The 27,182-nt window shown below is 50.3% G+C and overlaps 1 protein-coding gene across 1 annotated transcript; it reads right to left on the reverse strand.

Moving 5' to 3' along the window:
• Positions 1–27,182, reverse strand: NOL6 (nucleolar protein 6). The gene is made up of 26 exons (XM_068176809.1): positions 27,081–27,182; positions 26,774–26,986; positions 25,327–25,443; positions 24,882–25,061; positions 24,138–24,306; positions 23,247–23,381; positions 22,940–23,103; positions 22,615–22,735; positions 22,218–22,276; positions 21,953–22,054; positions 21,326–21,441; positions 20,771–20,948; positions 20,231–20,353; positions 19,927–20,075; positions 19,109–19,184; positions 16,720–16,860; positions 16,332–16,443; positions 15,958–16,112; positions 15,565–15,728; positions 14,971–15,123; positions 13,702–13,799; positions 12,714–12,838; positions 12,463–12,552; positions 10,203–10,400; positions 1,483–1,584; positions 1–393 (listed from the first exon to the last, which is right to left on the reverse strand). Exons 1-26 carry the CDS (start codon positions 27,084–27,086, stop codon positions 244–246), a joined length of 3,396 nt encoding a protein of 1,131 aa, XP_068032910.1. The 5' UTR covers positions 27,087–27,182; the 3' UTR covers positions 1–243.

Raw genomic sequence — 27,182 nt, forward strand, 5'->3', positions numbered from 1 at the left:
ATTTTCAAAAACTTTATCCCATCTTTATATTTTCTTCAAAATAAAAAAAGCATCTGTATTCTTGAAAACAATAACAGGTCCCGTGCTTTTCTGAACCGTATCTATAAAGATAAATAGAGTAAAACATACAGTTCTGAGATTTAGAAAGCTAAAAGGCTCTTCTAGGACTGATTTATAGAAAGGAACAGGCCCAGAGGTAACAAACTGCTTGAAGACAGGCCACTCTGACACCTCTCAGTGGTTTCAGATAGTCCATTTCTCTGTACGAGCTTCCACACTTTTGACCAGGCCTTCACCCAAAATCTCAAAGTCCTCCAGAATTGCCTCCACATTGGGAACACAGACCAGCTCATTGTTAAGAGTTGTCACCTTCCTTCCCTTCATGCTGGAGACCTGCAGGACACAGAAAATATTGCATGAATGGGAGCACCTACTCAGAGTTGCATGGCAAGCTCTGCCAGCCCCAAGTAAGAGAAGTAAGTTCCTCTCCTGCCTTGTCACATCCAAACCCTGCTACACCACTGCACCCAGCTCCACAAGTTGCACATCTCAACACTATCAGTGCTCATTTTTAGAGCCAACAAAGTGCAAAAGTGACCCTTCCAGCCACTTTTAGGGTTTACCCTGTAGCCACAGTCCAAAGACTGGGAAGTCAAGAAGCAAAGCAATGGCCAGAGGCATGGTGGAATGACAAGTGAGCAGATGCATGGCAGAGCCTGGGTAAGCAGGGCACAAGGAGTATGCAAAAGGGATCACAGCACAAGGCTGAGTAAGAGCTGCTTCTGCTCTTTGGTGGGTGTCAAGACCTCAGGTGGGAAGATATCCTTGGCTCCAACAGTGGCAAAAACAAAACCCTTGTGTTTAATCCAGCGAGACTCAGCTCCGATGCAAGCATCTCCTCCTCTGTTTCACCGCTGTGAATAACTGGGTTTCACAACAGCAGCCAGGTAGAATGGCCAATGCCCTCTGGCCGTGAAGAGAGAGGAGATAAATCACCAGAGACTGACAGAAAAGCCTGGGCTGCCAGCTCCGAGCCATGAGTAACCGGTTTCTTTGCGTCTTTCCTTCATAGAAAGCAGCATGAATCACTCCAGCATGCCTCACACCTGGCTTAACCACCCTCTAGGGTTTGCCAACCCACACAGTGCAGCTGGAAAACAGCTCCATGCATCAACGAGGACACGGGCACTCTAGACCTAGGCTTCTTGTGGGCTGAGTATTTCTGGTAAGATCCTGAAGCCACAAGAATGGGGTAGTCTATTTCCCCTCTCAGTTCTCCTGATGACTGAAGGCACTGTAACCACAGCCCTGTCTTGGTTTCTCCCCTTCTAAGAAGCAACAGAACTATGATCTCAATTTCCCAAAGGGCTTTGGGGCTGATGAGAGTCGGACAAAGCAACTACTATACAGGAAAAAAAAAAGTCCTTCAAGCTTTCAGGGCATAAAAGTAACAAGAAGCTTAAAACATGGACAAAAACTCACCTTAAAAGGCTGAGGCTGGAAGCTCAAAGGTTTCCACAAGACTGCAATCACTTCCCCTCCATGCTTGTCATAGAAGAACAAGGCAAGATCGTCAAAGGCATTCTGTGTAGAAAACAAACACAGGTTAAGGACAGTGACCCTTCAGTGACAATACACTGAGTGGTCCTCCATCAGCTGACCTGGCACTACCAAGCTGTACTTTCCCAGTGTCCAGCAACCATATCCAAGATTTCACAATGCATGAGACAGAAAGAGGCAGGCCCTACCCAGCAGGCAGTCCTGCCACAGTACATTTCATGGCACCAAAGACAAACACAAAACCAGAGACCAGCATTTCAACCTCTGCAATCTGTGCAACCAAGGTATCAAAGCTGCTTCTTCCACCAAGACAAACCCCACGTGAGCTGTCAGCACTTTATCCAAAAAGGAAACATTAGAGCAGAGGTTTTAAGTAACACAATGTTCTGTGGGAAGGAAAGAGATGGAAAGCTCAAAGGAGACACTGCAGCAATCTGTCCTCCTTGCCCCTTGTGTTTCAGAAGTGGTGTCACTGAACATCTCCTTTGGTGGTGCTGGGCAGGGAGATCAAAGAGAGATGTTGCACAAAGGGATGACTAAAGCCCAGTCTGGCTTCCCCCAAGCCCACACCAGCTGGTTTCCCAGGGCTGCAAGGAGGCAGATGAGGATCCCAGCAGAAGGAAACAATGCTTTGTGCAAGCAACTTCTCGAAGCCAGAAGTCTGGCCCTACAGCTCATCACCCAATGTGCTGATAACTGAGAGACGTGTACCCTGAAAGAAGCTGACCAAGACAGCCAAGCAGCTGCTCCCTGATACACCTTTATCTTGGTGCAGATCAACATCAGGCAACAAGACATATTTACCAGGCTGAGCGAACAGTCCCTGGAATCAGTACAGGAGAAGCTTCTGCACACGGTTTCACCAGCCTTGGAACAAACTATCACCCAGAACACAGACCCTCTGCCCCCTCTTCAGCCTTCTTCTCCATCACCTTAAGTTTCCCTGCTTTTACCAAGAGAGGTCTCTGCTGGCATCATTGTATCATGAGGTTTTCATAAGGATGTGCATGAAAAGAAAATCGACATCAAAGACAAGCTTGGATGGGCTCTTGTAGGGACATAACCAGGACTGCAGTACAAAAAAAAAAAAAAGGTAGAGTGGTTTGGTGTTACCAGTGATCCTAAAAGGCAAGGTGGCATTTTTAGAATACAGACCTGATATGCAAGAAGGGATGGTGTTGTCTGCAATCTTCAGAGACAGATTTGAGTTTGGACTGTTGTTGCCCTCACAGAGGGCAATAAAATCAGGTCATCAAGGTGGAAAGATCCCAAGAACTGCCAACTCATCCACCTCCATGGGCTTTCACAGGGGCAAGCCTGGTCAAGGCATTATTTCACCAAACTGGCTAGAAAAACCACTGTCTAAAAATACATTGAGAAAGAGGCAATCCACCCTGGCATTTCTACACTGAGAGCAACAGGTTATGCTGAGAGCCCAGTCAACAGGGAAAACTCCTCTTTTTTTAGACAAAGAGGGAGGGAAAGCTCAAGGAATGGCAATAATGCTCAAGGCACGCTGACCGCCAAGGTGCAGCTTTCTGAACCAAAGGGGAGCAGACATGTGAGAACCTGAAAAAGCCCAGCTACTCTGCAGGGCGAGGTCTTCAGCGCCACGCGATGCTCCTTATGAGAACAGTATTTTTAACAGATGCATTTTACTGGACAGAAGCCAGGAGCATTTGCAGTAAAAAACCCCTCCCATGCTCAGCTAATTTCCCAATAAAACCACAGTTTGGCCTGATACCCAGCAGGTTTGTTGTTTGGTTTTTTTTTTTTCTCCCCAGACAGCAGGGAGTAGAGGGCAGATGTTAAAAGGATGGCATCCAATTCGAAATCTCAGCATTTGTTCTGCTCCCAGTGTCATTCATGTGACAATGTTTCAAGCTGGCCAACCAAGCTGAGAAGCTCTTGGGAAATGGCAGCATTAAAAGGGTCAGGTGTATTAGTCACTACACTCCTGTTTGTTCAAAGGCTTGGGGAGTAAAAGCAAACAGTTCACCCTCCTTTCCACATCCCAGGTTCTCTGCCCAGTGTTACTGGACTTGTCTGAGCCTGCAAATACCTTCTTCCAGAAAAAGTTTCAGAGAAAAGGGAGAAAAGGTAGAGACTATGTTTGCTCACTTCTCCAGGTGCTCTATCTTTGGTTGCAATTCAGCTTTCAAGGCCCACAGAAATCCCTGTCATCAACAAAACCTACAGCTGGTTCCCATCTCACAGAGACATGGGGGACCTACAAACTCAGGGCTTCAATTTGGAGAGGCCTCATTGTCCAGGGAGAAGGTGTATATGGCACCTGGAAGAAGATTAGAACAAGCTCTGTAAGAAATTATCTGGGTTATACGAATAAAAAGGGTGGAGAAATGTAGGGAGTAAAACAATACCTGGATCTAAAATGGGATTATCAGATTAAGCAGCTCCATCTGAAGAGTGGATTTTGCAATGAGCTAAGTGAAATTCAGTTAAGTATCTACTAGTTGTTTAGTATCTACATTGTTAAGTATCTACTGTTTAAGTATCTACATTGTTTAGGAATAGGTTTTCCATCTGACCCTTTATCCACCCATTTTTTTCACTGCTCCTACCAAGAGATTAGGCTCATTGCATCACAGCTGCTGGAAGAGCCTTTTAGGGAGATCTCTGCACACAAAAATGTGTCCTACAGTAGCATTTCCTGGTTCAACAGCAGCTCAGAAGGCAAGTACATCAATAAACACTTGCTCAGTGTTCAGAGCATTTTAAGTGCTCTTAGCAAGGAACCCACCAGTGTAAAACCTTATTAAAGCTACTTACTCCCAACAAACAACTACATTTATGGTTAACATTTCGAGGTCTCTGTCACCCTGTTGTGACCTGCCCTGGTGCTCCCAGTTATGTGACACAGAGAGAGCCTCCCCCATGACCCAACACAGCAAGGAGCACTGTCCAAGTAACTCTAGGCTGGGACTACCTCTGAGACTTTCTTTTAAAAGACAAAGGAAACCCTTAGGCTTGGGATTCAGTTGATAAAAGGTTTCAAACTGAATTCAAACTAAGCAAACTTTTCCACCTGAGATCTACACACACATCCTTGTCCTGGGGCTTTGGGGCAGCAGGAAAGAAATGTGGAAAGGAAAGAAGCCACTCATGTCCTCCTGGCTGCATCAGCAAACATGTCAATCCACCAAATCATTGAGATGAAAGTCTTCTGTCACTTCCTACATGACAAACCCTGCACAGCCTCTGGGAGGGCATTACCAACACAGAAGAAATGCAGCCACAAGTCCCCTGTCAGCTCACCCCAGGAGCACATGGGGCTGATGCTCCACTGAGCAAGTGGGCACACACATGTGTACCCACCCTCAGCTCAGGGCACTATGTTAAGGGTCTGGGGGCAGCTCTGCAGCCCTGAAAGCAGGTGATTGATTTCCTGACACCTCTGTCCTTCCAAAGGTGCATATCCAGATAGGAAGTTTCCTGCCTGACATGAGAGCCCACAGAGCTTTTTCACCTTTTCCCTGTCTACCTGGTGTCACCATAAGAGCAGTCAGCCCTGTCAGTCAAAACAGGAAGGGAGCAGACTGACCTGGAAAGATTTCACCAGCTGCAGCTACATCACATAATCACAGCTTACATATTTTAGGAGACAGAAAGGAATTAATGATAATAAAAATTCTCTATCATGCAGTAGCAAGAGACACATTTTTACACCATGGGAGGAAGAAAGGAAAGGGTTCCAAGTCTTCCTGATAGGTTTGCCTCAAGGTGCAAGAAACCACAGAATCACAAGTTTGAAAGAGACCTTAAGGATCATTGAGTCCAACCCGTTCCCTGACACCTCAACTAAACCCTGGCACTGAGTGCCACATCTGGTCTTTTTTTAAACACATCCACCACTACCTCTTCTGGCAGGCCATTCCAGTACTTTATCACTCTTTCTGTAAAAAACTTTTCCCTAATACCCAACCTATATTTCCTGTGACACAGCTTGAGACTGTCCTCTCCTTCTGTCAGTTGCTGGCTGGAGAAAGAGACCAAACCCCACCTGACTACAACCACCCTTCAGGCAGTTTGATAAGGTCAACTCTGAGTCTCCTTTTCTCCAGGCTAAACACCCCAGCTCCCTCAGCCGTTCCTCACAGGGCTTGTGTTCCAAGCCCCTCACCAGCCTTGTTGTCTCCTCTGGATGCACTCAAGCATCTCAATGTCCTTCCCAAAATGAGGGGCCAGAACTGGACACAGCAGAATGCAAAACGTTACTTTAGAGGGATGTTTATTGTAAAGCAGAAAACATATTCCTGCTCATCCACACAGAAAACATCTCACAAAATGGAGAGCTTCTCTGCCACAAGCTCTTCCTCCAGCATGTACAGCCCAAGAAAGCTAAATCTCAGGAATGACAGCACATCCCATCAGTGACCTGGTGACACCAAAGACCCAGTAAATGTGAGGTCTATTAATGGCCATAACAGACAGGCAGATGGACATGGCACAGGCAGCTTCACCCAATTTACCCCACAATCAGTGACCAGCTCAGGGAGGTGACCAGAGCCTTTGGCTTTTGTGAGCTCCAGAATGCAGGCAGATGGGCATGGCAAGCATATCCACAAGCCCCGTGTCCTCTGAATGGTCTCGAGTCCAGAGGACAGCCAAGTCACCCTGGAGCAAAAGCTGCACAGACTGAGCCTTCTCACACCACATCCCCAGCAAACACAGGGGCATTCTGCAGCTCCACAGCCACCACAACACAGACCAGCAGCCATGACAGAGACTCAACGGGAGCCTCGTTCGAGACATAACTTTAATTTAGCCTTGCTGGAGAATCCCCACCAGGAGCCAACCCAGGGTTTGCTCTACAAGGCGCTCTGAACTGTAAGTGGCAGGGAGGCTGCTGATGGGCTGAATGTCCAGGGAAGCCCTCTCTGTGGGATGTCTGGCACCAGCTTTCCCTCAAGAGTGTGTACCTGCAAAGCCTTCTCGTATGGACAGGATCACAGAACAGGCCTTCTCTATTATATCTGTTCTGGAACTGAAGAATTTGCCGCCTGAATCCCACAGCCAGTCTTTCATCTCTACCCAGAGCCTCCCAGTCACCAGAGCAGCTCAGGCCAGTTCCTGCAGCACATCTCCTTGAAGCAAGAAAAATTCAAGCAGTCGGGACTCAACACCTCTTCTCCTTTCATTTTCTACTCTGATTAAGCTCCCTGGAAAAGACACACAGCAATCCTTCAGCTCCAGAGCACTACTGCCTTGCTAAACCCTCTAACAGAGGCAAACAGGCTGGACAGAAGAGTGGATCTCCTAGTTATTAGTCTGAACTAGGGGAAGAAGCCACTTCTTGCCTCTCTCAATTCAATAAAAACACCAGACATTTAAATCCTGTTTTCGTGTGGAAATCTCAGTAAAGAGCAGATGTTTTATTTTCTACCCATAGAAGAACACAAAATCCCACAGCATCTGTGAGGCAGATGTATCCCTTTGCTGCTACAAACCCACCATGGCTGCACTGTCAGCCATGGCTACAGCCCCGTTGCTCAATTCTGTGGTTTTTGCTGTTAAGAGAGAGCAAATTACTCTGAATCAAAGCCAGTCAGTTCTGTGTCCAAACTGCCTTCTCATCCAAGTTCTCTCAGAAGGATTCACTGCTGTCACCACACTAATTTCTGGCACCAACTTCTTGCAGGGTTTGGATCACCCCCAGGGCTTCCAGCCCACAGGACAAGGAAGAGCTTAACACTACTTAGAGCAGCAAGAGCCAGGGAAGAAGAAATAAAAAGGTGCTGGAGAGGCTACCAAGGAAAGCCGAAGTCGATGAAAAGGTCTTGCCTTGAAGCAACAACAACAATACACTGAAATATGAAGCCAGATGATTTCTAATGGATGGAGTAGCTTCTACTGACAGCTCAGCATCACCGGCTTGCAGTGGTCCTGCAGTGCAAAATCAGCTTTTGAGGTCTTGCAACTTAACTGGATATAGCTGAATTCTCTGAGACCATGTGCAGCACCACCTCTGTGACTTTTCCAGGAAAATAAACACCTGTTTGCCTAAAAAAGCAGATATTGACCAGCTCCTTCAGGACTGCCCGCTACTGATCCTGATGCTATTAATGACAAGCAAACTGTTACTGGAAGGTACCTCCAATATGATAGCCACAATAGAACAAACATTATCAAAGAGCCTTTAAGACAAAGAAAAGCCCCTCAGACAGAGATGCTGAGACAGATTTTGGGCTCTCTGCCCCACAGCTCACTCTTCAGAGAAAGCTGCAACCAGGTCCTGATCTGTTCCCTTCTAAAAACCCTCACGTCAAAGAACAAGGGACGCCAGGAGAATCAACACTGCTTCCAACAAGCAGTGTCCTTTGCTCATATCCATCTTTCTTCATTGGGATGTTAGCATATTGGATTTAGAAGCAGCTGTAGTTGGCAACCTGACCAAACCAAATTCCCAATCTATTTAACCTGTATTAATAAAAACAGGCAGTAAAAAGCAGTAAAAATTCAAGTAACCTGGATGACACTATTTACTGGACCAAGTAAATCATAATTGCCTGAAGATTAATGAAAGCTGCTTTCCAGGAAAACCTTTTCTCTACCTTTCACTTCCAGAGCCACTTACTCACATCAACTTGTCTAAATGCATAAAAATAAACCCTATAAGCCCCATTGAGTTTCCTGATTGACTGCCTCAATCTACAGCCAGACCTGCTGCAAGCTTCCCCAAAGAGACAGCTCTCCCAGTCAGCTCATCCAGCATCTTCCAGTTTCTCTTCAAGCAAACATTATTCTTTCTTTCAGGTTTCCACGAGAGTTGCTTAGCCCTGACTCCTTCAGAGATACAGAGGCTCTGCTCTCATGTATCTCCCAGCACCTTGGTAACTGCTGAAAAGCTCTATTCAGCTCTAGAACCCACTTCCAGGACTAGGTATTATAAGGATTTCAGACTTTAAAAAATTCCATTTCCTACCCACATCTGCACCTCTTGGCTGAGGTTTCATGGCAGCAGGTCAAACACTCATCATTGAAAAGCGAGGGGCTGGTCTTGATATGACTCCTGAGACACCAGAAAGGGAAGTGAAAGAGTACACAGTTCCAAATCTGCTTCCTCCTCCCTTTTAAAATCCTTGTGAAGGATGCTTCTCCCCTTTCTTCTTCCCCAAGAAATCCCCTAGTATTCTCCAGAACATGTCTGCAGGACCTCCAGGTCCACCTTCCCTCTCAAAGGGAGGTGAGCACTGGGCATCCCCTCTCCCACATGTCCTTCCAGCCAAGGAAGCAGTGCTTTTTGCAGGAAAATTGTGTGTGGTCTTCCTCAGTTTCATGAGGCCTTTCACACATCCCTGTCTCTCACTTCCTCACCACCCAAGACTGCCCCAGGCTGCTGCAGGTGACAGGAGGACTAAGCTTACACCTTGTCAGACCTGGCAGCAGATTCCCATGGGCACAGGTTATCATGCACTGGGGCTAGCATGCAAACTGAGGGGTAACAGGGCTGTGTCCAGGATGAGGAAACCTTCAAAGAAACCCTTACAAGTTTTCTTTGCCCAGTTCCTAAGGTACCAAGTTAAGGTGAAAGAGGAGCTTGAACTGAAAGGGCCCAGAATCTTCCAGCCTAAACTGGAGTTTCAATTCAGGCACCACTTTTTCAATGGTGCCCAAACACTGGGGCAGAGAATTAGGAAATCCCCATCCCTGGACACAGACAGTATCCAGTAGGACTGGTTCTGTGTAGCCTGCTCTAACATGAAAGCTGGCTTGGTTCTGAGTGGGGAACAGGACAAGAGACCTCCACAGCCTCCTTCCTGCCACAGCCAGCCTAGATTTCCATGCACAGTTCTGACACTGCTCATAGCACTTCTATCAGTAAGGGATGATGGCAATTCAAAGTCAAGGCACCCTTTGACAAGAAGGCACCACAACCCTATGTCTCTGCACACCCAGCACTAACATTTAATCCAGCTACCACATCTGAAGCTGGGAAGTGCCAGGTGCCGCACAACTGCAAAGCACAGGCTGTCCACATCCAGGAAGGATCACTGCTGTCATCCAGGACCCTTGCATATCGCCCCAGCTTGCCAAGGCTTTGGCTTGGCCTTATGGTGGAAAATAACATGGTCAATGTTCTGCCCACTTTGGGTACTGACGTTCTCCATATTCCCGTATCACCATCTTCCTCTGTTGCTATGCATGTGGCCAAACACAGAAAAACCACTCTGTGACCAATACTGATCTCCTTTGGCTCACACAACCACTGGCCTAACAGCAGAAAGCTTACTGGGACCATGTCATGGATACCTGAACTTCCACCCTGAAACTGTGTGTGGCTACTGCCCATCATGCACACCAACTGCTGGAAGAAGCTATGAAAAGTGAGTTAACTAACTGGAGACACATGGCTTAAAAGACACTTTTGTGCTGAATACAATGTTCTTCAGCAAAAGGTCCTGGTGGTTTGAATCTGAACTCATCCTCACGTCGCAGCAGCACTCCCATTTCCATGCAGGAGGTGGTGCATTCACCAGGACTTCTGCTGGAAAAGCAATGCCCAGCCCAGGCAAATAGCTAAAGATGTCACCAGCCACGTCCTGCACCAGCAGACAATCCAAAAGCCAGAGGGAAGCTCCCCCTTAGGCACCCCATCTGCGTCCCCAGTAGGCCATGCTTACTCTCAGCTCCTGGAGGTACAACTGCACAGGGTCATAATCCACCACAGGAAAGAGGATATTCATGGCAGAGCTGTTCTTCACCACGCCACGGGAAACCGATTTCACTGGCCGGTCCACGCTCTCCAGGAGTCGAGGAATCTGGTTTGGATTCAGGTGGATCAGGACATCATAGAAGTCCAAAGGAGGGCGGAAGACCATCTGCAAGGAGAAACAAACAGTGCTAGCCAATACAGGAAACAAGCAGGTAGGAGAGGCAAGAGAGGTTTCCCAAGTCCTTGTCTGCATTTTGTCTCCTTCTCCTTAGGAAGCAGTAAACCAAAGGCAAAATTTTTGTGAGATTGATGTTACAAGTTTGCCACAGACCCCAGGAAGCCTACCTAAGTGAATGCTAGTGGGGTGGGCAACTGAGAGAGGGACAGAGAGGTGAGCTGAGATAGTAACTGCACTACACATGGCAGAGTCTCAGGATGAAGAGGGGAATCAAGAAGCCAACAGGAGCTGAACAACATACAGGGGACAAAGGAGCTGTTTAATAATGGGATGGCCCCATCTGTCCACCAGAATTTGCCCCAGAGGGCAACAGCATCTTCCATCAAACAGACAGAGGGTGAGAGCAAAATCCTGTTAATGGAGGGGAGCAATCCCAGACATGTAAATATTTGGACAGGAAGGATCTAGCTGTGGATACAGCTGTATTAAAATGGAAAAAACTTAAAACTATGTGTACATTTTCAAATGGAACAAATGATGCAGAGACATGAACAGAGGCATGGGACACTGCTCATCTTGGCACTGGAAGAAAACCCACTGCCTGGATATGGTTTACAGCCAGGCTGTGGAGAACACACATGAAGAACATCAGTGACCAGCACTGAGTCAGTCCTAGCTCTGTTCCACACAGATCTCTGTCCCACCCAGTGATCAAGTCCATGGCTTCCTGTGTGCACCCTGGGAGCAAAACCTTGTGTGCATCTTCATGACAGCAAGCACATCCCCATGAGACCCAAATGCAAAGACAAAACCAGCTTGCAGCACTCTCTTAGATACAGGAGGCAACTCCAAACTAAACTGGAAAGGCTCTTCCTTCCTCCCTGTCCTAAGCTCTACCCTGGAAATAGCATCCCATGTTTATCCCTAAGGAACATCATAGGCCTGGGAGGACACTGGCACAGACCAGAGGGATTCCATGGCAATGAGAAATGTTCCTACTGCAATGGAAGGGAGGAAGGAGGAGTCCCAAGGAGGCTGAGTCAAGGTGTTGGGAGGCTGCTCTGGCCAGGTGACAGTTTGTTTTACAAGATAACCATCCCCAGCTCACAATGTGCCCCTTGAATTTCAGTCTTGGGCCAGCACCGCAACTGCAACACACTGGACATGCCTCAGTCCTTCACAGCCCTGTAACATACACTGCTACTGCCAAGTACATCTTCATCTCATAATACTTCCAGTGCAAAATAAAGCAGAAGAGAAAGCAGTGTCAGTAAGTCCTTTTCATATTGCTTAGGCAGAAAAAAATCCACTGTGTGTGCTGCTTTCTGGTTTTGGTTTTAGTTTGGGGGTTTTTGTCCCTAATGTGAATCTGCCATTATCTAACCACTGCTTGGCTTCTTTAGTGCTTTGAGATTCAATCTCCTGGTTCACTACCTAGTACACCAACAAACTACCCTTCAAAACACATGTATCTCCCTTCAAAGGGCAAATAAATATACATCTCTGAAGTCCATTGCAGTAATGGATGTTTCAGTTTACTTAAAGAATGAAATCACTGAGAAACTGAAGAGGGTTACACTCCATAGGGCTTTACTCCTCCACTCAAGCCAAAATAACATCCTCCTAAAGTGCCTGGTACTGTCCTGCCAAAACCTTCAACACCCTGAGCTTGGTTAGAGTCGAGCACACAAGCCAGATTTCCACAGCTATTCCAGAAAAGTCTCCCAGAGGAACCATTTGATCCAGTCATGGACACACAACTGGTTTGGCACAGTAATATTGCAGGTTTGCTCATGTCCCAAGAAAACCAGAGAATACAGAATAAACTTGTGCTAGTCACCCCCAGCTGCAGTGCAGAGCTGGGTCCTCCAGAAGTAGTGTGGCAAAGAGGGACACCAGCCTCCTTCCTCCCATCATGGCAGCTCTACAACCCAGGGCAACCCCACGGCCACATCCTGAAATCTCCTAATACAACCCAGCAACGACCACCAAACCCCAGTCTGCTCAGCCAGAGCCTGAAAACCCTTGTGCTGCTGCCCCAGGGGGTTACCTTCCCATCCTGGTCACTGAGCGGGTCCATGAGCTGCTCCTCCAGGGCACGGAGAGACTCCGAGGCGAGTAGGACAAGGCGCTGCAGGATCTGGGGAGGGAAGGAAGTCAGAGGGTAAAACTTGGCAGTCTTGGATGTAACAGGGACATCCCTCCCTCACGGGGCTCTAAGAGCTGGCTCTAGCACTAGGAGCAGAGAACTGCCCCGAGCCAGCAGCCACCGGAGGCAAGGGAACACATGGCCCAGCTCACCTGTGCTGAGGGGCGCTCCCGGGTCCACATGGAGCTCCACTGGTCTTTGGGGGTGGCCAGGAACATGACAGGGAGGCGAGTGCGAGCTGCTACAAACTTGTTCTTGATCTCCGTGCAGTCGGAATCTGGAGAGAGCAGGCAGAAGGTGAGACGCTCTGCCCCATCCACAACCCGCTGACCTCACCACCATCACAGCCAAGAAAAGGCAGCACAAGAGGATTTATCCTCTCCCACCTCCTGACCCCACAGTCCAGGTGAAACCAGAGCTCCTCCACCTCTGGCTTGCACCTCACTCCCATTAGGTGGACCTTTGCTCCAACCCCACCCAGGCATGGTAGGTACTGAGACTGACACAAGCTGGAAACTCACATTATAAGCTAGTGACAGTTTGTATTATCTAAAGAATGTTCTATCTTTTATTTTCCCTCAGGTGGGGAAAAAATAGCTCTTTAGTTCATTAAAATAAGTTGGAGGGCACGTTGGAAAATATCAGTTTTCAAAACCCAATTCTCTCCCAAACACCTTTACCTTTTTTACAAATCAGCTTTAAAAGCTGGGTGTAACTATCTCCCCCACCCCATGACTTTGCAGAGCCAAGACAATCCCATGGTCTCTTGTGGCTCCAGCATGTATCCAAGACAATCAACAGACAAAACACTAGAGGGCAGGAACAGACTGCTTCAAAGACAACACCACATCCAACACCACCCACGCTTGTCACAGACTTCAACAAGACCAGAAGCAGCAGGGCACGATCACCGAGACCCATCTCTTCAGAGGCAGGCAGGGAAAAAAATAAAACCACACATGGCACAACCAAACCCATCCTGCAGGCAAGTGAAAACATGACAGGACAGGAGCAAGGGAGTGGAAAATCTCCTTGCCTCCAGCACAAGCTATGATGTATCCAAGAGATGTGGAGCCAGGCACTGACCAAAGAGGGCTCAAGAATCTCATGCTGCAGCTCTCCTTCCCACTGCCTGCTCACCTGTGAGGCCAGTGTTTAGGTTGACTATCAGAGGGTTGTTTTTCCAGTCAAAGGTTGCCAGCAAGTTGAGGAAGCGCAGGAACCCCACCTGTGGAGAGCTGCAGGCAGGACAAAACAACTCAACATCAGCATTTGCTCTCCTGGCAGCAAGAAGGGCTGCCCCAGGGGGTGACCTGGTGAAGGCCCAACCCACATGCAGCCCAACAAGGGATATCTGTGATGGAAAAGGGAAGTTCAGAATGAATTTGAGACACTTCCCCTTTTCCAAATCTCCAGGGAAAATCTTCCCCCCCCCTCTTTTCTCTCCTACCTCAGGAAAAAGAATCCAGAAAAACATAAATCATAGCCCCCCTCAACCCCCACTAGTTACACAATCTCCTGATGCTCTTCCCACCCAGACTCCTGGGTCTGGAACAAGGAGGAGGTGGAGAGAGGGCTGCTCCCATCTCTGGTGCAGGTCTGAACACCAGCCAAGTTCCCAGTGTGCCTCTTTCCCTGCAACATGACATGTGCACAAAGCCAGATTGCTGGGAAGATGGGGATTCTGTTATTTTAGGAGACAGGAAAACATTCTAGGCATCAAACTGTTGTTCCTGCTACTTTGGGAAAGGAAACTGCACCCCAAGTGCAGGGCAGAGTAACCTTTTGACTCCACACAGAAGAAAAACATTTCCTTTAACTTCATTTCATTTCCTCCGGGCCCCATAACATCTGTCTGCCTGGGGTCAGCATTTACCAACACATTGCTTCATTCAGTTTTCAGGGCTCAACCCCTCGTCCTTCCCTTGGAAGCCTTCTCCGGGAGGAAGGGAGGCTGGAGCTGCCATCATCACCATAACATCCTTCCTAGGGAATCCAGGAGCCCCAGCATGCTGGTAGCCATAACATAGCCCTCACCCTGCTTCTCCTGGCCATCTCCCCCAGAACAAGGGGCCTCACCAGTCCCCCAGAAGGCACAAGAAACCCTGCAGGTGTGCCACCAGCACCTAGAGGCCACAAGGACACCTGCTCTCAGCCTTACCTGCTCTCCCCCTTTCTCTGCAGTGCACAGTGTAGGGAAAGCCACAGCCCTCAGTGCTAAGTGTCCCCATTTCCTCTGGCAACTCCCAACAGGACTTGGGACAGTATTTTGGCAGCACAGGGGCCTCATTTTCCCTGCTGTGAACCCTTCCAACACCTCCCACCTGAGCAGCATCCCACCCTTCCTCCATGCCATATAATGAAAGGCACTAAATGCCCATCGGGCCAGCCTGGGCTCCTCATCCTCACCTGGGTGGTGTGAAGGGGGCTGGGTGGAGGAAGAGAAATGCCACAAGCAGGTCCACACACTCCTCAGAGATGCTGTCGCTCAGGAGCTGGGCGCTGATCCAGCGCTTGGCCAGCCGGGAAGTGCTGCCAAACACAGGGTGCTGCTGCTGGAGCCTGTGAGGAGGGAGACACGCCACTGCTCAGCCCACACAGCTCAGGACCCACAACAGCCTCTTGGCATTTGGTGAAAAAGAAGAGCGGGGCAAAAGTCTGTGAGGAACAGTTACACAGTATCACAAGCACAGAGACTTTCAGCAGATGCTGAGATTTTGGGGGGAAGAAGGGAAAATGCTGCCTCATGCTCCTCTCTAACCATGCTGCATTTTAATATTTGTCTCCCCACACCAGTGACCTCAGGGTGACCACTGGTGCCACCCACACCTGCATCCTTCCCTTAATCCTTCCAAAGCGCTTTTCACAAGGCTGGCTGATGGGTCACTTCCCACAGCAAGCTCCTCTACCCACCATCATCCTTCAGGATCCAAGGGCACCTCCATGCTGGTTTCCAGCCATGTCCCATGTTCTGACCCCTCAGGTACCTTCTGCCTCACCTACCCATGCAGCGAGCTAGTTAAATAGGGCAGATGCAACATTTCCAGCTCGAGCTGACGAGATTCCTCTGTGTCCTGGTACTTCAGCATCCCTTCCGGAGTGACCACTTCCTTCAAGATCAGGGGCTCCCGGTGGTAGGCTACTTGGAGACGGAAAACGTAGCCGTCCTGAGATGGGAGCACAAGGCAAAGTCAGGCTTGATGGTGACATAAGCAGCATGATGGGTGTTATGTTGCCCCTCAGGGATACATCAGCAGCATCCTGACATCAATGCAGTCTCACTACACTCTTTCCTAGGCCCACCCTACAAATATTGTTTTTGTCCCGTGCGACCACTGCCACAGCCCCCCACCTTGGTAAGGTCAGGCCTGGAGAAGGTTCCCAGGATCCCCCTACCTTGTACACGTCAGTGTGGGTGACTGCAGGTCTGCAAACCAGCTGGTGCTGGTGCCGGAGGAGCTCAGCCAGCTGGAGGTGGAAAGCAGCCTTGATGCGCTGGATGGCTCCTTTGTCCTGTGGCCACTGTCCACTGCCTTCCATGTGGCAGATAACTGGGGACAAAGGGATAGCAGGAGGTCAGTGAATCCTATAGAGAAACAAGGTATTGGACAGGGGTGTCTGGAACTACAGGTTACAGCACAAGGGTGAGATGAGTCAGGGCTCTGCTCCTGCCTGTAGCACACCAAGTCAGCAATAACAGAGCCAGGATTGATGTTTGCCTCCACTTCCCTCCAACAGATCATCTCCCACTCACATCTCATCCCACTTACTCTTCAAAGGAGTTATGTAGGCCGGGCAGGGTTTCTCCCCTGACGGAAGCAGGAAGTGCTTGCTTCTGTTATGGAAGGAATAAATTGGCTTCATAGGAATGGGAGGAAAGACCTGAAAGAGAACAGCCACCCAGCAACTGAGAACAGGGAGCAGAAACCTCTTGGCAATGTGTATTCCCTCACCCAAACCTCCCACACCAGCAAAGCCCTCCAGTACAGAGGGTTTGGTCAGCTTGTGCACAGCCAGCCCAAAGGATGGAACAGCAAAGAAGAGGCACCATATTGCCCCAAGGGCTCTCAGGAGCCACAAAACCAGAGAGTGACTCATTTTCTCAGTCCTCCCTCACCCCAGCTCCCTGCAGACCCCCACGCATGGGGGGACACTCACGTCTGTGTACCGGAGGGCTGGATGGACACCCTGCACAGCCGTCACCGTCAGCGGCAGGTCCTTCAGCTTCCACAGTTTGCGGCTCAGGTCATCGTAGGAGCAGACAACACTGACCATGGCCTCCTCGCCTGTTCCCCCTGCCTGCAGACACACAGGGAGCCTCTCCAAGCACCTCTCCTGCTCCTGCACTCGCTTCACCTCCCTCATGGGCTGGCATCACAACCAAGCTCTGAGGAGCCAGCACTGCCACTCCAGGGAGCAGCTTCTGGCAAGAGCGCTCAGCAAAATCGGGAGGTAAGAAAGAGAGCAAAGACAAGGGAAAGGCTGTCTGTGACTCCCCAGCAGCCTCAGGTATCCCAGAGGCAAATAAAATTTTTTCTTTTGCAAGACACCAAGGCAGCACCAAGAGCTGTACTGCCAGCAGTCACTATAGTAAAGGAGAAGCCAAGAATGATGGGGGAATAAAGAGATCATACACTGGCAAGGTAAGAGCCCTGCTACTGTCTCCCCAGCAGTTACCATGACACCAACAGAGGCAGCAGTTAACAGAAAACTCCACTGACTACATCCTTAGCCAAGGCAGAGCTCTGGCACGTGGCAAAAGCAAAGACAGGAGACATTCAGAGCATCACAGGAACCCCACAGAGGGCAGCAGAGAACCACCAGAGAAAGAACTGGTGCTGCCCTTACCCACCTCCCCAGACAACAGCAGAGCAGCCTGAACAGGGAGGACACATTAGTGACACCAAACCACACAGCTCAGAGGCAGCTGAGTCACACAAGGAGCCAACCTGCCTGGAGTTTTCCAACCTGGGCTCTCTGGCGGAGCAGCAGCACCCTCTGCGGGCGTGCCATGAACCACAAACCCTGTCCTGCTTGTGGCTGCACCCTTCCTCTGCCTTCATCCTACACATCCTCACATTGCTGGCTCCCCAGGCTGCCTGCACACAAACAGATGGAGGAGCAGGTACCCTGCACCCACCACCCCACACTCAACAGCAACTTTCTCCCTTGCTCCTCAAGGACTGGCAACAATGGAACCCCTCAGGCTCCAGGAAAATGCATCCCCTATCAGACTGGGGTGTATCAGCCCTGCTAACCCCAGACCAGCCTGAAGGGACACAGCACACAGACCTTCCTGCCTCACCACACAAAAGGCTGTGAAAACCTGCATCTCATCCCAAATCTAACACCCAGCTCCGCCCAGACTGCAATTGGTCCTGGCACAGGAGATTCTTTCCACCAAATGTGTGCCCCTTCAATCTGAAAAAGTGGAAAGGAAACAATTTCTTCCTCCATCCAACAACCAGGTAAAGAGCTAATTGTACTGATGCCTTTTTGGAACTACCTAAAAATGGAGGCTAGATAAAATTAAGGGAATAAAACGTAGTTATATTTATTGAAGGGCCTTCAGGTACATTTTCGGGCAGATAAAGCCCCCCTCAGGGGCTACACCCCAAAATGGACAATGGGTCGTGTTTTCATGACCAAAAGTTTTCATACTTTTGTAGGTTTGGTTCATTTGCACATTAGGGGTTAATCTTCCAATTACATCTTCAGATAATGAAGACATTTACCCCAAGTTTGCTCCCTCCCCAACTTACTTTTGTTTGCATTTCTCAGGGCCTGAGACAGTAAGGTGCCCTTGATTTCCAGGCCTAGAGAGGAATTGTTTTGTCTAACGAAAATGTGAAGACAGTAGCTAACACTCTATATGGAGTTTAGAGTTAAACACTAAAGAATTGCAGGATTACAAATATATGAAAAATATTAACACTAAAATCCTAAGGCATTGGTAAAAAAGATCAACGAAGTGTGCCAAAGTGCTCATGGCTCATCTCCAGACTTTAATTTCACAAGCTGAAAAGCAGAAGTTGTAAGGAGGGACATTTCCCAGCCTCTGAGATGCATCTCTTCTGTCTGAAAGTGGAGTTTCTTTGTTTTGGCTGCACTTTCAGAGGGAGCACAATCTAGCACTTTGCAATACACCAGGAAAGTTCCTTTTCCTGGGTTTGCCAGCTGGACCTAAGGGATGGCAGTACAGAACTGTCTAGCCCATGTCCTGAAGGATGCAGTACCTCAGAGGTGCAGCCAGAGGAGCACCATGGGACAGTAATATATGTTCAGGCAGTGGACAGAGGGGCAAAAGCAGCGGGAACAGGACAGTGGAGTGTATGCGGGGGAAAATGAGGTCTGGGGGATGCTAAAGCAAGAGGATTTCAGCAGTTATGCACTGGCTGCCATGAAAGACTTGGTAGATCCTTACCCTTACGACATTCTCTTGGGAACCACCCAGCTGCTTCAGTGCCACTCGAATGACCTCCCTACAGCCCTTCCCTCACTGCTCTTCCTGGAGAGAGCCCCAGCCCCATCAGGGAAGCAGTCATACCTCTTTCCCAGTCCTGATCACAGATTCCAGCAGGGCTCCTGGGTAGCAGATGGAGGACTCAGGAATGTCCGCATGGCTATGCAGGAGAAGACAACAGAGCATTAGAGCTACAACATGCCAGCTTATTAATCCTATTGACACTGCTCAGCCCAAGGATGAGCAACCCCCCTCTTTAGAAGGTCCTGGTGAAAAAACAAATCTCTGTGCATTACAGCCTTGCCCTTGTCTTTGCTCTCTTTCTTACCTCCCCAAGTAATTCACACACAGAGGACCAGTAACTTGTGCAGCTTCACAGGATGCAAAGCCAAAGCCACCAATGTGCAGCCTTCCCTCACAAGACACATCCTCAAGTTAGGACAAAGAGGCACAGGCTAACGGTCCTTTCTGTGCAAGAGGGCCTCACTTTCGGCAGATGGTATAAACTGCTGGTATAAATTCCAATGCCATAGGGAAGACACAATCTTGTGAAACACTACAAGCTCTCAAAGGATTTCACAAAAATGTCCTGCAAGGTCCAGACAGCTTCTCTTCCAGCTCTGAGGAGTGTCCCAGCATCATATCCACATGGTAAGGGCAGGACCATGTTGCCTCCCTGCCTTTTGCATTACATCCAGCAGAGGCTACAGCAGATGCTTACCCTTCCCACCCATTCTTGGGAAGCAGCTCATAACTTTAGGACAACTGAAATGATCTCACAAATCTGAAACAACCCACAACACCCCACAAAGCATGAAGCTGACAATGGGGTCACCAGGGACAGGACACATGGCAGGAGCGACACATGGAGCAACCCACAGCTGCTGCTCAGTGCAACTTACAGCTTCAGCAGGTGCCTGATGATCTGCTCAGGAATGAGGCGCTTCTGGCAGGCAGTGCTGGCCTCCCACACCACAGCCTCACAGATGCTGCCATCCTGGAACCGACGCAGCTCTGACTTCTCTCCCCAGAAGGTCCGGAACTCCAAGGCCTGTGGGGGGACATTGACCAAGCCAGAGCAGGGACAAAGGTCATTTCTAGGCCAAACAAAACCTTCCCAAGATTACTAGCCAGCCTCCCAGCTATCTTCAACCACAGCACAGCACCAGCTTTGCTCTTACTCAGCACAAGCAGGGCTCTCCTCACCTCGGGGTGATCAGCCTGAGGACCCTTCTCCAGCGTGCTGGCAGCAAACTCTGGGACAAACAGGAGGCCAAACGTCAGGGGCCCAACATCCTTGTGTTTTGGGGGCTCAGCATCAATTGGCCACTGTGGGAAAATTATGAACATGAGGCACAAGGAGAGATGAGGTTTCTGGAGCAGTAGCTGCTGGGATATTGGGGTACTAGATGAATCTCCTGCTCTGTTCTCCCAGACAAGCATAGACAGGGAAAGTCTCATCTAACAGGTCTCCTCAATGTCAAGAAAAGCTGTCTTCATCCTGCCTCATTACTGGACCAGGATTTGTGCCGAGAACAAGCAAGACAGCCCAGTGCATCCCACAGACACAGCTGCATCCCACAGCCCAGTGCAGGGCCTCAGGTTCCGTATTCCCATCAAGAGGAGACAAGCCTGTCTCCTTCCCCAATGAGCAGGGATGCCCTCCCTGTGCTCTGTAGTGCCACAAGAGAGAGTTGAGACCCCACAAACTGCAAGGGATGCAGTGTAATTGCCAAGCTGCATTACCTCAGGGACCTGGGGCAGGGAGTGAGCCACAAGCTGTGCTCTTTGGGACAAACCACGTGCCAGCAGTGAGACAACGAAGGGCAGGGCCGCAGCCACGTAGTTCCCACCCCGATCCATCAGCTCATTCAGCAGCTGCATCTTCTTGCAGGTACCCTGCAGCTTGGAGACATGCTTCAGGCTACAGAGAAGAAGAGAAGTAGTCACCTACCTCTGGCACCAAATCCTTTCTTAGAGAGGGCTCTGTTAGAGGATGGATAAAATGGGGAAGAGAGGGTCCTAGCCCACGATGGGTGCTACAAGAATGCCTTCTGGCATCTCAGGAGATGCTGGTCATTGTTCCCAAGGCTTAAACATTGCTCCCCTCCTCTGGGAGGCTATCTAGACAGTAAAAGTGGAACAGCCTGGTGCAAGAAGGCACCAGTGTCTATTTCAGAGCTTAGCAGAGCTACTTCCCACCAGTTAAGTTCAAATCTTACACAGACCAAAGCCAGAAGCAGCTCACTCGTCTTTGAGCAGGCTGCCTAAGCACTACCCCACCAGCACAGTGAGACTCACTGGAAGATGTGGTCAAAGGTCCTGAGCATGGGCTTCTGGGTCATGAGTAGCACCTGAAAGCCATCCACCATCCGATCATCCAAAATCTCCATAGAGCGCTTGGCTTCAAACTGGACCTGAGCAAGGAGGGAAGGCAGTGCAGGAGTATAAATGCAAAGGGAGAAGGAAAGCAAATCCCTCCAGCAGTGGTCATTTGTGCTGCCCCATCAACCAGGGCCAGCCCAGTTCCATGGTCAGCAGCACACCTCATCCCAGTATCTGTCCTTAGCATGAAGCCAAGTATCAAACATCTCTCACTGCTGGCAAGACAGTCCCTTCTTGATATCCCTGGCATCAAGGTAGTATTTTTTTCTCTCCTACAGAACAGTTACATCTGCTAAACAGCTTCACCCAAAGGTGCACACAAAGAGGGAAACAACTTTCTTACACCACTTGAGCAAGACTGGCAATGCAGCACTACATCTACATCTCCAAGCTTCAAAGCTGGAGATGTTAAAAGCTTAGAAAACCACAATGAATGCACTTCCTTGATCCTACATCCTCCTCAAAGACATCTAACCATTTTCTGCCTGTCTGAGTTCACTCCTAGGACAGCAACTCAAGAAGCCACCACAACCTGCGCAGTACCTGGTGGTATTTGCTGGCAGTCATATCAGCACAGAGATTGACCAGTCCAGAGGGATCCACAAAGACCACTTCAAATGCCTGGTGGAAATCATCCAGGACAGGCTGGAAAAGCAAACACAGTCCTTAGTGCTGCAGCACATCACACGCACCAAGACACCACAGAATTGTTGCCATCTGCCATTCCTGCAACAGGCACATCCCTGTCGGCAGGAGCAGAGCCAATACAGACAGACACAGGCACAAGACCACTCAGAGGGCTGCTTACCAGGGAGGGATCAGCATCCTTGGCTAGACTGATCCCTGTCACACTCAGGTCAGTGGTGGCTGTGGACAGACAGGAAGGAACAAGTCACACCACCATCCACATCTCTCCCCCTGGTGACAGTGGCACAGTTATGTGTCCATACCACCAAGGTCTCACAACGTCAACAGCACTACAATACAATGCTGGCCTCCACCTTATGAGGGGAATTCCCCACTTCCCTGCAAGATGCACCATCCAGCCCTGCTCTGTTGATTCATCCCCTCCTGTCCATCCCACCCACAGGAGCTCAGCATAAAAGAAAAGCCACAATGGCCTCTCTACCTCTTCCCCCACTGTGTTCAGGCTTTGTGCAGAGACACCAACCTTTCCCTGTCCCTAGAGACTCCTGGAAACTCACCCAGGAACTGCAGAGTGCTCCTCAACACCTGGTAGCCACTCATCATCTTGACAATCTTGCGCTTCATCAGCAGGTATGCAACAAGCATGGAGATCAAGAAGCCACTGAAGCACCCCAAGCCCTGTGAAAACAGAGGTATCACAACCCCATGGCAACCCACAAGTTGGGTTTTCATGAAGAACCCATCCTAACACAGCTCAAAGCAAAGCCACAAGCCACCACCCCACCCATCAGGACCAAAACACCACCCTTCTGCCACAGGAAGGAGAGCAGGCCAAAGGCAGGTTAGCCAGGTAAGCAGAGCCCACCTTGGCAAAGGACATACCTTGCTGAGCTGCCGCTGGTTCAGCCAAACTTTGAGGAGGGCCAGGCCATCTTTCATGCCTGGGAAGTCTGTGGCTGCATTAGACAAGAAATGCAGGTGGGAGAGCATCACGGTGTCACAGAGGATGGAGTTGTTGTAGTGTGGGGTCGGGGGCTCAGTGGCTCCTGTATGGAGAGATGACAGCATGTCGGACCCAACCACCAACCACCTGCCCGAAGAGAAGGGCTGCAGTGAACCCACCCACATGCACTGGAGGCAGTCTCTGCCTGAAATAAACAGCCTCATGTTCCCCCAGCCCAGGCCATACCTTCTTTGGGGGTGCTCTGCTCCATGAACCAGGCAGTCCGGACATTGTTCTTGCTGGGATAGAAGCGGCTGGGTTTGAAGAGATCCGAGTCGGGACAAGCATGGAGTCGGACAGTGACAATCTTCTCATCCTTGCCTGTAAGCACCAGAGGGGAGATGTACAGGTGGAAGAGATGTCAGAGATTAAACTGGGAAAATGGAGCATCCACAGCCCGGGCAAAGGCAAAAGCTCCTTCCCAGCAAAGTCCCACAGCAGTGGAAATCATCTCAGAGCAGAGAGTGACCACATCCTAGAGCCAGTGATGACCTTGAAGCCATTCTCCTCCCCACTGCTCAGTCTGGCATCATTGCCTGTCCTGGCCTTGCCATACCACATCTGTCCCAGACCCCAACCCACTATCTCCTGAGGGCTGTGGGAACAAGCAGCACTTAGCACCCCATGCATCTCACGATCCCCTTTCATGGGGACCAGCCATCTCATTAGGGAAGAGACAGACTGCACACAGGCTCCTGGGGAAAGCAGGAGGACACTGGGGAACAGGGCTGGGGAGAGCAGGAAGGAAGGGCAGTGCTGGATACAGGTCTGTTTTGTAGGGTTTACTTTTTTACTCCTTGAAATACCCACAGGATATGCCAGCCAATGAGGCCAAGGCTGGAGAGCCCAGCCAAGATGCAGAGAAGGACTGGGAAGGGGAGAGACCCTGAGGACTAGACTCTGGGTAAAGAGAGAAAACAGATGAGAAGCACCCAAAATTTATCACCACTTGTGATAGCAGCCCCAGACTGATGCCTCTCCAATGAGGCGTTAAATGGTATGACACCACCACCAGCACCCTCCACCCAACACCAGTACCCTGTCACACCCCACACCAGAGCAAAGCTCAAGTGCCACCTTGAGGCCTCAGGAGCAGGATGGGCTTCAGATGGTTGCTGTTCATGTAGGCAAACTTCACACTGCCAAAGAGCTTCTCCTTGGACAAATGCTGGGCAATGTGGGACAGGTACAGGGCTCTCTTCCGGTGGTAGCGTTGATTTAGGTTATCTTTGTCCTGAAAGATTTCCTGGGAAGAGAGGGAAAGGACAATGCCGCCTCATCTGCCTGCTGAGTTCAGTTCAGCCTGAGGCACCCTACCACCCACAACTCTCCCTGGCCCCACAGGCAAACCTATCTCAGCATCAAGGAGCTCTAAGCTGGTCAGGAACTTGCTGCTGGCTCCCTGAGCTCCAGGACTGCAGGAGACAAGGGCAGTCTTGCAGCCAAACAGGGTGTGCTTGGTCTCAAGCTTTTCTTACAATTAAGGCTGGACAGCAAGGGGAGGTTACCAGGCTCCAAACATCTCCCTCCCTTTAACAGTCTTGGGAGCTGCAGTGGAAGTGCAATTGGGTGCATCTCCCTGGCAATGTTCCATCCAGGCAGAGAGAAGAAAGATCCTCATGAGGAACTAAGATCAAATAGCTGCAAGCTCTGATAGAGCAAGAGGTCAGACCACACTCGCCAGCTCCTTGTGAAAGTCACCCCGCATATCCAGATGCTGTCATATCACTGAGGAATGGAGTGGGCAGGGGTCATGGAGGACAGGAGAGGACAGGGCTCTGGCAGGCCCCAAGCCATTTAGGAGGTGGCATGGCCACTCACCCGTGGCATGGTCACTGCAATGTCCACGTTGATCTCTGGCCTAACGCAGGTGCCCAGCAGGTAACTGCCCACCACCTTCAGCTCGGCTGGGGGCACAAAGCGGAACTTTCCCTTGACGTTGAATGGCACTTGCAGGAATGGGACCTTCACGTCCTTGGAAAGCCAGGCCTGGTCAGTGAGCTGGGAACAGACATAAAACACAAAATGCTCTGAGAATCAACAACAGGAGATGTGCAGGGACCAAGACCCCTCTCCCCATACAGCTGCAACCAGAGCTTAAAGACAATCTCCCCCCTTTTTCCTTGAAGAAAAAGCAAAGCATTATTTTTCAACCCCTAAGGGAGACAGTCAATGAGTAGCTCTGCTTGTAGAGCACCAGCAGAGCCTGCTCCTGCTCCATCCAGGACAGGGGTCTTGCCACCTCTTCCATAAGCTTGGAACATACTTCAGTTTCTGGAGTCTCTGGGATGGCGCTCAGAAGGCTGTTAATTTCATGGAGGAAGGCATCAATCTTCTTCTTCTTCTTCTCCTTCAATGTCACCTCCTTCAAAAGCTCTTCGATCTGTAGGGGGAAAGGGGACCATCAAAGGCAGCTGCAACACTGATTTACTCCTGATTTTTACCTTGTTCTCCAGCACCAGCCATGAGCCTGCTGCAAAGGGCAGCTGGTGAAGTGGGGGAGACACTGAACTCTCCATAAACCCTGCCTGGATCTGGCAGTTTGATCAGTTACTGCCATCTTCTGTGAGCTCTGGATTGCAATCATCTCCATCCCAACCAATGTCCAGGCAAAAAAAACCTGATGTAATTCACAGAAGCATAGTTCTCAGGAATGCTGTTTGTATGACAGTGAACTAGCTGCAGGAAACAATCACACAGGTTCCCACCACAAACCAGGCCCTAGAGATCCTGCCACTGACAGCAGCAAGTAGCTAAGAGATCAAAGCTGTTCCACATAAAAATCACCAATGCTAGAACCACCTGAGGGATGGGATGCCATCCAGATGGACCTGGCCAAGCTCAAACAGTGGGCCATGAGATTCAACAAGACCATGTGCAAGATGTTGAATTTGGCTTGGGGGATGACCAGACCCAGAGCAGCCCTGCCCAGAAGGGTTTGGGGTGCTGTGGGTGAGAGGCTGCACATGGCCCGGCCATGGCACTCACAGCCCAGAGAGCCAAACGTGTCCTGGCTGCATCCAGAGCCCCGTGGGCAGCAGGGCAGGGAGGGGATTCTGCCCCTCTGCTCTGCTCTGCTGAGACCCACCTGGAGCACTGCATCCAGCCCTGGGCTCCCAGCACAGGAGGGACAGGGACCTGCTGGAGTGAGCCCAGAGGAGGCCACTGAGATGATCAGAGGGATGGAACACCTCTCCTATGAAGAAGGGCTGAAAGCATTCAGATTGTTCACCCTGGAGAAAAGAAGGCTCTGAGGAGATTTACTGTAGCCTTCCAGTACGTAAAAGGGCTACAAGAAGGCTGGAGAGGGACTTTTTATGAGAGCATATAGTGATAGGAAAAGGGGCAACAGCTTTGAACTTAAAGAGAGTAGGTTTAGATTTTAAAATGGGATGAAATTCTTCCCTGTGAGTGTGTTGGCACAGGTTGTCCAGAGAAGCTGTGGGTGCCCCATTTCTCAAAGTGTTCAAGGCCAGACTGGATGGGGCTCTGAGCAACCCAGTGGTCGTGGGGAAGGTGACCCTGGTGGGGCTTGAAACTAGACCATCTTTAAAGGCCCCTTCAACCCAAACTGCTCTATGAGTCTATGACCTAGTTACCAGCTGATCTTCACCTAACACAGACAGCTTGATAACACAGGTCATCTCCGACTCCGGGCTCCCGCAGCCCCCCGCGCTCCCCCCGTGGGGCAGTCCGCGGCCCCCCCGGCTGACCTGCAGGCGGAGCAGGCTGGAGTGGAACAGATCCTCCGTCTCCTTCAGCTGGGTCAGCTCCTCGCTGGTCGGCGGCTTGTAGAGCTCAGCGCGGCTCAGCTTGGCCGGCTGCGGGGCTGCGGCTGTCGGGGCAGCCCTCTTCCCCCGCCGCACCGCGCCCCCGGCGGGGGGCTCGGGGCGCTGCTCCGCCTCCTCCGCCGCCTCCGGAGAGCCCTGCGGGGAGAACACAGCACAGCATGGATCGGATCGGTTCGGATCGGTTGGGACCAGCCCCGCGATCCCCCGGCCCGGACCCGCCGCCCCTCACCGCCATGGCCGCCGCCCACGTGCGCCCTCGTCACCGCGTGCGGCGCCGCGCGCCCCGCCGGCCGCCGAGCGCCGCTCCCTATTGGCCGCGCACGACAGCGCG

Source organism: Anomalospiza imberbis, chromosome Z, assembly GCF_031753505.1.
Source record: "Anomalospiza imberbis isolate Cuckoo-Finch-1a 21T00152 chromosome Z, ASM3175350v1, whole genome shotgun sequence".
Taxonomy (NCBI): Eukaryota; Metazoa; Chordata; class Aves; order Passeriformes; family Viduidae; genus Anomalospiza; species Anomalospiza imberbis.